Raw genomic sequence first — 10147 nt, 5'->3', positions numbered from 1 at the left:
CAGTTTCCAAATTCTATCCCGTCTTTCACACACCACTGCAATTTCGCACTTCCTTTAGATACTGAAGATTGCTTGGTTGGTTTTTCGCTTATTTCTCTCCGCGTCACTGGGACTGGCATTACACCAGTGACGAGCGCGGGGCGGCCCGTTCTCCGAGGAAGCCCTGCTCCGCCTCCGATCCCGCACACGTTACCACACCCCCGCAGTGCCCTGCCCGCTGTCGGGGCTCTGCCGGTTCCCGGCCCCGCTCCCGCTGTCCCGTGAGGCGCGGCCGGGCCGGGCCGGGCCGGCGTCACCCTCAGGTGAGGGGCGGTGCCGCCATCGGCCCAGGGGCGGCGCGGCGCGGGCGCTCAAAGCGGCGCCGCAGCGGCCCCGCCCGCCCGCCATGGACTGCGCGGGGCGCGCTGAGGCGGCGGCCGAGCAGCTGCAGCTCTACCGCCGGGACCCCGAAGGCTGGCGGGGCTGCCGCAGCACGGTGGGTCGGGGGCCGCCGGGGTTGCCGCAGTACGGTGGGTCGGGGGGCTGCGGCGGGGACGGGCGGGAGCCGACCCGGGGACTGAAGGCTTCCCGTCCCGCAGGGCGAGGTCGCGGTGTCCTGGAGACCCTCGGCGGAGTTCGCTGGCAATCTGTGAGTACGGCTCGTTCCCGGGGCGCGGGGTCCTGCCCGAGGTGCTGCTGGGGCCAGGCAGGGTGGAGCAGCGCGGTTCGCTTTCGTTTTGGTCCCCCGCAGGTACAAGGGAGAGGGCATCCTGCCCGCCAGCCCGCAGAATGTCTGGGAGTGCATCAAGCCGGTGGCCGGCGGGCTCAGGACCAAGTGGGACCAAAACGTGAAGGACTTCGAGGTCATCGAAGCCATCAGTGATGTAAGTTCCTTAAAAACTGTGCGCTGTTGGGCCTTATGAGACAGCCAGTGTTATGTGCAGGGAGGTAGTGAGTCTTAAGTTGTACTGTGTTTCAGCTGGATCAGCTGAATGGAGCTGGGTTAAGAAACCTTTTTTCTTTTGGTTTTGTTTTTTTTTCTTTATACTTTTCCATAAATTTTATACATTTTATTAACATATATATATATATGTATACACACACAATAGCTTATCTTTCTGAAAGGAAAATCATTCTTGGGTAAATACTGTGAATATGCAAATGTATGACATATATATATATGTATAACGTTAAATATTAGACATTAAAGATTCCTGCACCACATTGTTGTTGATGCTACAAATCAAGCTAAGCACGACTGTTTTTAGCAAGCTCGGTGTGAGGGAAGAGGAGGTTTACAGAGTACACAGACTTAGCCAAGCAGTGAAGCATTCACGTCATCAGCCATCAGTTCAGGCCCCATCTTTCACCATGGCAGCGGTGACGCTCTGCCCTGCACATCACACCCTGCCTTTGGCTGGCCTCAGCTGCCAGTGCTTTGCATCTGTCATTAAAATGGAGATGTTGCACTCTGAGCAGACAGATGAGCAGGGCTGTGTGTGAGCCAGCAGCTTCTGCTGCCACACTTGTACAGTGTAATTCCTTCTTTTTAAAGCATGTGGGAAAATTAAAAGGGCGTTGGATTTAGATTCCAGCCAGGTGCAAACACAATCAGTCCCAGAAATGTTTGTGGAAGTTTCAGGAAGTTTATTTTTCTTGGGGAAATCCTGTAGGCGTTCAGTATTCATTATAGACAAGTTCAGGAATGCTGCAGCCTGCCACTTGAAATTCACAGACTTGCCAGTTTCTACCAGTGTGGTAGAAACTTCTGTTTGGGAGCCAATCAGGGAAGCAGATGGTGGGGTTACTGTTTGTGCAGTGTAACAAACTGGGTTATCAAGTTGTATCCTACACAAAGAAGTTACCTTTGCTAGTGTCCTGGGGAGGACAAGGATTTTAACTCTCCTGGGAGCACAGATGTGCCAGATTTGCATTTCAGCATCCCTTGTGGTATGTGTCCCCTCTGAACATGGAAGCAATGCCTTGTCACTCTGGTTTTTTCCTGTCCTTGATTGATCATGGTAGTACCTTTTGACTGTGCTGATTTCCAGTTTGTTCAACAAAGCATGTGGAACACCTTGATAGAGTTTAGAAAGTATAACTAGAAGAGTGCCAGAAAGTATAGGGATTTTTCTGCTGTACTTTTGAAAACATCAACTGACATAACTGTTCTGTGATTTCCAGACTGTCTCTATATGCAGAACCACAACCCCTTCAGCTTGCATGAGGATTATTTCACCCAGGGAATTTGTGGATGTAGTAGTGATGAAGCAATATGAAGATGGGACGATGCAGTCTGCTGGTGAGGCACTTGTGTTCTGAACAGGTTCATGTTACATTTGGAGATAATCAATGGCTACTGGAAACAACTATAAAATAAAGCTACCAGAAAAAAAAACCTATAAAATTAAAACTAAATAACAAGCTGTTCAGTAGTTGTTGACCTGATCTTGATCAGAAGAGAAAATAGAAGAGAAAATCAGAAGAAAAAAATCTCTCTACGTTGTTGTTCCCAGAATATGTAAATCATCTTAACACTCAGATAATGATAAGACTTGTCTATGATTGGTTCCCTCCCATCCTTTTGAGATTGAATAAGTATTTAATTTAGTGTTAAATTTTGGGGTATTTTGAGTGTGGTTTTTATGTTGTTTTAAGAGTTGACACAGAACTTTTTTAAAGGAGTGTCATTAGGCTAAATCCTGTTTTAACATTTTCTGCACAGGGTTCGGTGAAGCCATTGAATAAATGTACCACTCCTGTATGTGAAAATAATTTGTTTTATTAAAAAAAAAAAAAAGGTGCTGTTATTTAAGGGGCTGCCACTGTACAGAAGTATGTTTATTTGTTTTTTTTTTACTTTCATTCTGTTGTTTAACTATTACAGGTCTGACCACTGTTGGGGTGTCCCATTTTCCTATCCTGTTCAGAAAAGCCTTGTCAGGAATTTATATACTTGCTAGAGTGCAGCTTTTCAGCAGCCAAGTGATGTATCTATGTGACCTGGATTTGTTGGAAGCAGCTCAAATGACCTCTGAGGGCTCGATGAAACTGTGTCAAATGTCGATGCTTCCTCCTTCAGAGCTCAGTAACAATTGCTTCTAAATTCAGCACTTTGATTTCCCCATTGTAAGGCCAGAGTAGTTCCTTTTAATGGTCTTTTCTGACTACTTCTCAGCCCCACACTGAAGAAGTTGTACTGCAGTTCTTTTTAAATACATTTTGAATAATGAGTTTGCTTCCCATCTGGAGTTTTGCCTACCAATGACTCTTTCCTGTTTTCTGGAAGAATGACACTTCCTTCAATGCTTTTTATTTCAGCCACCAATGTGGAACACCCGCTGTGTCCTCCTCAACCAAATTTTGTGAGAGGCTTTAATTATCCTTGTGGCTGTTTCTGCATACCTGTTCCAGGGTAAGAAACATGCTGCTTGAATGTTATAAATTCTTAAGCACTCCTTATGCATTGTGTGGTGTGTTCATGTGTATGTGGCCACATGTGACCTGTAACCTCTTGGCAATGGTATATTTCTGCCTTCCCAGTAATCATTATGACTGAGTGTTCTTGTTCTCATTTTTGTGCAACGAATTAGTTTATCTTCATTTCCTAGAGGGAAGTCTTCAGTATTACAGAAACTGTTATCATGGTGCAATTCTCCCTGACCTCTTGAAATTTAGAAATTCAGCAAAACATACAAGTATGCTCTTAATTTTTGGTAAATGGTTATCTGGTTGATTTGCCATAATTTATAGACAGAGTCATGTAACTAATTAGGGCTTAGATAAACTTTTTGCAGTGATAATTTTGTAGTGACATTCACTGAAATTTGTCTGTTTTGTTTAAAGAAAAGAAAAGCTTTTGGAAGTATCTATTCTAATACAAGTAAGAGTCACTGAAAAGTTCTTAATACTCTTAAACCACTGTCTATAAAATCACTTTCATTGTCTTTGCAGAGAGCCAAACAGGACTGAGCTCCTCACTTTCTTTCAGACGGATCTTGGTGGCTATCTTCCCCAGACAGTGGTGGATTCCTTTTTTCCATCTAGCATATCTGGATTTTACAGCAACCTGACCAAAGCTGTTAAGGCATTAAAAGCATGACAAGATGAGTTGCTGACATCACCAGCTGAGGGTAGGAAACAACCTGTCAGCTCGTGGGTAAAAATACAAAGTTGGTCTCAGGGCTTTTCTATCTGCTAAGATAGAAAAAAAGATGACATGAAACAATGAACTGAGTACATTTTAAAACAATACATTAAAACAGCATTTTCTATCTGACTCCATGCAGAACAATGCATTCTTATGTAATATGAAAATCTTCACTTTAATGATTAGAAAAATACCACCCGTGAGGCTGGAAGAATCCTGGAGGCGGCAGTGGTGACTCTGCAGGGAGAAGACAGACATACTGGATCTGTTCTTGCCCACTCTTTGTCAGTGTCTGTGAGGTGAAGCATTGCTAAAATCCACTTAGCACCACAGCCAGGTGCAAGTCAGCTCTGTTTGGTCTCTGAAACTCCCAGTAGATTCCTGTGGAAAAATGTTGCCCGAAAGAAGATGTATCCCTCCTGCAGCCAGCACTCCTAGAGCTGCTAAAATGCCTCAGTGGGTCCAGCCAGCACATTGTGAAAGCCAGAGCAAACATGATTATGTAGAGGATTTCACTTGTTTGTTCCAGCAGACATCAATATTGGTGGTAAATATGCCTTAAGTGCTTTTTTTTAGGTCAGGGTCCAGCAGTGCTAATCAATGCACAGGTGTGTGGGCTGGCACATACACACTCTCCCTCTCCCCTCTCTGGTACCAGAACCAGTGGTTCATGACACAAACTGCAGCAATGTAGAGGCAATAAATAAAGAGGATTAAGCACTTTAATTGCCATTTTTAAAAGGCATATGAAATTACTATTTTGAACTGTATTTGAATGGTTTTGGTTTCCTGTGGGGAGAGGTTTTAACGGGTAAATAATCTTTTAATTAGCTTTGCCTTGACAGGCCATAAGGACGTTGCTTTTTTTCTAAGACTGGTTTGCCTCCCAACATTACATTGGGAAATCAGCACCTGATTTTTGTGCCAAGGTGTGTTCATTTTAAGAGATATCTATAGTGCTGGTTGCTGCAGGAACATCAGACATTGTGATGGATTACATACAATTACAAAAGTAAAAATAATTGCTGAGTGAGGAAGTTAAATGCAGGTTGTGATTTTACTGTGGTGACTCGATTATTTAATAAGATTAATATGTTCTGCTTTCTGCCCCTGTATTTTTTTATCTTTGGTATAGGGCATGGACTTGCACAATAAGTTTCCCACTGTAAACCTCACCCTATGGACTGGTTTTTCAAGGAAGTAGTTTTTAGTCCAGTCTCCTTTGTATACAAAGATGTAAAAACCTGTGTGAGTGTGGTGAAATAAATATTTTTTTGTGCTGCATCTTACTGTTTTTCCTGAATCATCCTTTGAAATGGTTCCTCATACACTGTTCTGGCCATCAGAGAAGCCAAACAGCTGCTTAGACCTCCACCATCTCTCTGAATTTAAGGCAAAGAGAAGTAAAAATCCTTCCCTGATGATGTCCACTACCTGGGGAAGAGGTGTTTTGGTGAGAACACTCACCCTCAAGGTTCTCTGCCCTTGGTTGTTCTTTATTTCTAATTGCTGCTTTCTATACTTAAGAAGAATAACAAGTTCACTGAGAAGAGATGTGGGCCTTGATACTACAGAAGCTTATACATATTTGTAAGTGTACTGAAGTTTTCAGGCATGAATTATAATATCTTGGCAAGTCTTGCCAGGATTATCATGAATTTAATCAGCAGAAAGTTCACGAAGCGCAGCTGAGGTCACCACTCATTGTTTTTGCAGAAAATGTGGCTTCTTATTAGCTATAATTTTTTTTATTGCTTTTAGCAATAAAGGTGGTGAGACACTTCATGGAATAACTGAAGAATCTCTTTTTTTTGAGTGCCCATCACCTTCTATCCAGAAATTGAGAGCCCTTCAAATTCAGCCTTCTGCCCTGACAAATTTGAGTTGGAAATGTTTTGGCAAAGACTTTTATGTAGGTACCAGTTCAAAAAAGTATAAGATTTACTCTCACATTTTTCTCTTATTTCGGTTTCTACCCAACTAATGAAATTTTTTTTTGACATAGAGGTTTTTTTTTGGGAAAGAGAGCTCAGCTGAGTAAGTGTTTGGAAGTGTGGGGACAGATGGCTTGTCAAGAATGTTCTTTCAAGGATTAATTTACAGTCGTCTTGTGAGAAAAGGCCACAGCAAGTTCAATGCCTGGATTTAATAACTTCTCCTGCCCATCCTCTTCCCTTTCTCTTAATTGCTATTTTTGAGGCATTGTGTTAAGTGGAAAACAGCTTCTGAGCTCCTTAACTTCTTCCTGGTGAAATCAGATAACCAGAGAAGGGTACAGAAAATTCCCATCTCTGGGAAGGTGAGCAGCCAAGGACAATAACCAGATCAGTCATCTGGCTCTCAGCTGGGGAGTCACAACTTCCATCCTGCCCTTGCATCTCTCTCCCTTTAATGAAGCAGGTCAGAGAAGACTAAGTGAGTGCATGAGACACCATCTTTCCATAGGTACCTGTGCTGCTGGTAGAGTTCCATACAGTGCATATAGGAAGCAGTGTTTGAAGTATAGATTTGTCTCCAAGTTATTTAGCCTTTCCAGAATAAATATTTCAGTTCAGAAGTACTTGAATTCACAATTACTCTCACTGGTACTTTCCCTTACAAAATTAACAGACATTTAGTGTTGTTAGAAGGTAAGATTTTGTTCTGAACGGCCTTGTTATTCTCCTGCTGTAGTCCTCTTGAGACCTCTGGCCAGAGGAAGGTTAAGAAAACTTCTACTACATTACCCTCAGCTTCCTGCCTGGGCCTTGAAATACAATGAGAACTCCTTTCCACCCTGTGTTTGCCTGCTGCAGTTGAGATGGCTCTGTTAGCTGCTAGTAGAAAGTCACTTTTACAGGTTTTGGCTGTCCTGAATGTTCTGTGTTTTTAATAGGAAAGCTGGAGTTTTCTAGGGAATGTTGTTTTGACACACAAAACTGCAGCCCCTTTCTCTACCCTACCCATTCTCTAAGGCAGTGTTTAATTGTAGGCTCACAGACACATTTCTTGTTGCTGGCATGGTAAGGTAAGGAGCAGGACTGGGAGGGGAGCACTGAAAATTCAGCACAGGATCTGTTTGTGATACCTGCTAAGTTAATAGCTTAAAATAGGAGAGTACTATAGCTGTGACGTATTTTATTACAACCACTATATTATTAACAAAGTCATTATTTTCTAATTATACACTTTGTAACATCGGTTTCTGAAGGTTGAAATAAGAATCATGCCTGATTCCTGCACGTTTTAGTTAATCCCAGATTAACAGCTTTCTCTGTAACTGGCAGTAAGATCCAGTGTACTCCTCGTGGGTGCTTTCTGAGTATCTTGCTGAGGCAGCCAAGTGCCTGCAAGCAATAAAGTCCTTTGTTTGAATACTGGCAGTAGTCTAATCCCTCCTATTACAAAGTTTTGGATGACTTGCTGGTAACAGAGCTGCGATTCTTCCTCTTGATGATGGCTGTGATGGGCCCATCAGGTAATGCCTTGATTACATTCCACGCCTCAAAACGGGTGAGTCCTTGCATGGCAGTTGTGTGCACTTGTAGGAGCTCATCGCCAGGCTGAACAGGGCTGCTCTGTTCCAGTGCAGTCCCTGCAGACAGAAAATGAATTTCCTTTATTTCTTTCTGTGGAGGAAACTTTAATGGATCTTTCACTTACTAGTGAATGGATCACCAGCATGTTTGCTATAAACCACCCGGTCCCAGCAGGCAACAAATTACTGGCACCAAACAATATAATGCTGCATTTGAAAAAATGACATTTCCACAGTTACATATCAGCAGTCAGTTATGAACCCCACAAATCTACTTGAGTTGGGGACATGTTAAGTGTGTTTACCTTTAAATATCCTGTTGATGATGATGGGTTTATCTCCCTGAATAGAGCCTTTCCCTCCTTCCAGACTGAATCCTAAACCAGCAGATGTTTTTTCTAGAGTTACAGTGCAGATTGTATCCCCAGTGACTGGAAACAAATGGAAAGTTACCACAGGGACAGCACACAGTCTAAAAAGCTCAAACATCTGTTACAAAAAATTAACTTTTGGATTGTTTGCAAAGGTCCTATAAACTGCCAAATGAAAGAGAAAGCTAAAGCTTTTAATTTCTCATTATGTCATTTTAAGGCCCTCTGGGAAGCTGGGGAAAAAAAAGTTATGTTTGAATTAATGGGAGAATGGAAACATAAGACATTTACTAGAATTATAAAAATCTGTTAAATGAACAAAATCTAAGGGAAATATTTGATTCATATTAGTCATGAAGTTGTTATTGACTATTAAGCTGCTATTTTGGAAATGGAAATAAATCTACAGAACTGGGGATCCTGCTTTAGAAAAAAAAAAACAAAACAAAAAAACAAAACCAAATCAAAACACAAAACTATTCTGAAAGTGAAATATTCTGCAAAACTCTTACCATGCTGTGTTGCAGATGTAGCCACCTGCTATATCAAACAATAGCATATTGTTTGTTCAAACTGAAATTCTCTTTCATGGAGAACAAGTCTTGCAACAATATTAGGATAAAGAATCACTGTTCACTGAGTTGTCATTATACCTTCAGTTGGATGATGTGCTACAATAACCATCTTTGTACATCTACAGAAATCCACAAAAATAATCATGCTTGGGTTTTTAAGGCCTTTTATTTTAGAAATCCATTAATTCTTTCCCTTTTCAGTAAAGTTATTTCAAATATTTCAATGTATGTTTCAGGAATGTTTTATTAACTGTGCTGTGTTTAATTTGGCTTCACAGATTTATGCAGCCACTGCTGGTTTTATGAGCACCTGGATTTCAGGTGATGAGTAAACACTTACCAAGTGGGGGCTGCAAGATAATGCCACTAAACTTACCAGACTCTTGTGAGGCATCACTTGCTACTGATGATGTACTAGAGCTGGTTGAAACATTGAGATTTTTTCCTCCATCTTTGGATTTTCTGGTGACAACAACAGCTTGTCTGGCTTGCCGGGCCTGTCGCATGATTGCTGAGGCATCGCTGTGAGTTGCACCTTTCAGACACTTCCCATTAATGGAGAGTACTTCATCTCCTTTCTGAATAGTTCCTTCCTGACAGGCCAGTCCATTGGGAAATACTTTGTGAACCTATTGAAGAGCCCAGCCACCACACACACACACAAGGGAAGAGGAAAAAAGAACATCACTAAATCCCTTAGTTAACACTTTACACCATGTGCATTTTTTATTCTTTGCCAGGAATAAGTTGCTTCTATCACACTTCAGAATGGAGGATGAATAAATTTGCACAGAGAAGCTTTCCTGTGCACATCCCTCCTCAAGCAGCCAGGGGAGCAGTTTGGTCCTAGTACCAGATGGCTACAGCCGTGCTACCTGTGCTATGTACCTTGCATATTCTACTTCCTGACCCTCTTGCTGCTCGTGAGAGGAAGGAGGTGTGACACTTATCTCTAGCTTCCAGACCCCTGACATGTTTTCACCCATACCTTTCCTCCAGACCATCCTGCATGGTCTTCTATAAGCAGGTGAGTAAGGTGTTGGTTATTTCCTGCCAAGGGCTGTGTGTTCTGCCTCAGCTTTCAGAGCTGTTGGGGAGGAGGTGCCCAAAGAAGCAGGAAACTGCTACCAGACACCTGGAGAGAGCTCTGTGCAGAAGGAACCTGTTTTCACCCACAATGGCCCTTCCAAACCTATCAATACAGCTGTCTGCTTTGATTATCTAAAAGCCAAAAACTGTAGTAGAAAAACATGTATAAAGGTATGTATTTTTATGTAGTGCGTTGATTTGAGAGTAATTTTTAAGATGCTACTTACTGTTACCACTTTATTTTCTAGATCAATGCCTCCTGCCAGGCTGAATCCAAGCCCAGTATCTTCTTCCTTATGCAAAACTGTCACATGAATATCATCAAGTTCCTAAGCAGAGAAAGGAGTAAAGTTAAAAACTTCCCAGAAGATATGTCACAATGACTGGAGAGTCTGTTGTGCATTTTTAAATCAGACTTAGTGGTGTAAGCATAATATTAAGTTGCAAAGATTACCAGACACATTCA

General features: G+C 42.2%; 2 protein-coding genes across 3 annotated transcripts in view; one reads left to right on the top strand and one right to left on the bottom strand.

The window, feature by feature from the left end:
• The first annotated feature begins 322 nt into the window (after positions 1 to 322).
• STARD5 (StAR related lipid transfer domain containing 5) lies at positions 323 to 5413 on the top strand. The gene is made up of 6 exons (XM_041469254.1): positions 323 to 475; positions 579 to 628; positions 731 to 863; positions 2164 to 2281; positions 3301 to 3394; positions 3934 to 5413. The coding sequence occupies exons 1-6, from the start codon at positions 386 to 388 to the stop codon at positions 4079 to 4081; spliced, it is 633 nt and encodes a 210-aa protein (XP_041325188.1). The 5' UTR covers positions 323 to 385; the 3' UTR covers positions 4082 to 5413.
• Positions 5414 to 7249: 1836 nt separating this feature from the next.
• Positions 7250 to 10147, bottom strand: part of IL16 (interleukin 16) — a 30692-nt gene continuing 27794 nt past the window's right edge. For both annotated transcript variants that reach the window (XM_041469336.1, XM_041469337.1), the window contains exons 18-21: positions 9909 to 10010; positions 8969 to 9221; positions 7952 to 8077; positions 7250 to 7703 (exon numbers count right to left, since the gene is read on the bottom strand). In XM_041469336.1, the coding sequence (XP_041325270.1) occupies positions 7510 to 7703; positions 7952 to 8077; positions 8969 to 9221; positions 9909 to 10010 (675 nt within the window). In that variant the 3' untranslated portion in view covers positions 7250 to 7509. The remainder of the gene's footprint in view (positions 7704 to 7951; positions 8078 to 8968; positions 9222 to 9908; positions 10011 to 10147) is intronic.

This window comes from Pyrgilauda ruficollis, unplaced genomic scaffold (genome assembly GCF_017590135.1).
Source record: "Pyrgilauda ruficollis isolate IOZ18807 unplaced genomic scaffold, ASM1759013v1 scaffold23, whole genome shotgun sequence".
NCBI classification, from domain to species: Eukaryota; Metazoa; Chordata; class Aves; order Passeriformes; family Passeridae; genus Pyrgilauda; species Pyrgilauda ruficollis.
Note: the sequence above shows the minus strand (reverse complement) of the source record. Positions and strands in the feature narration are given on the sequence as shown.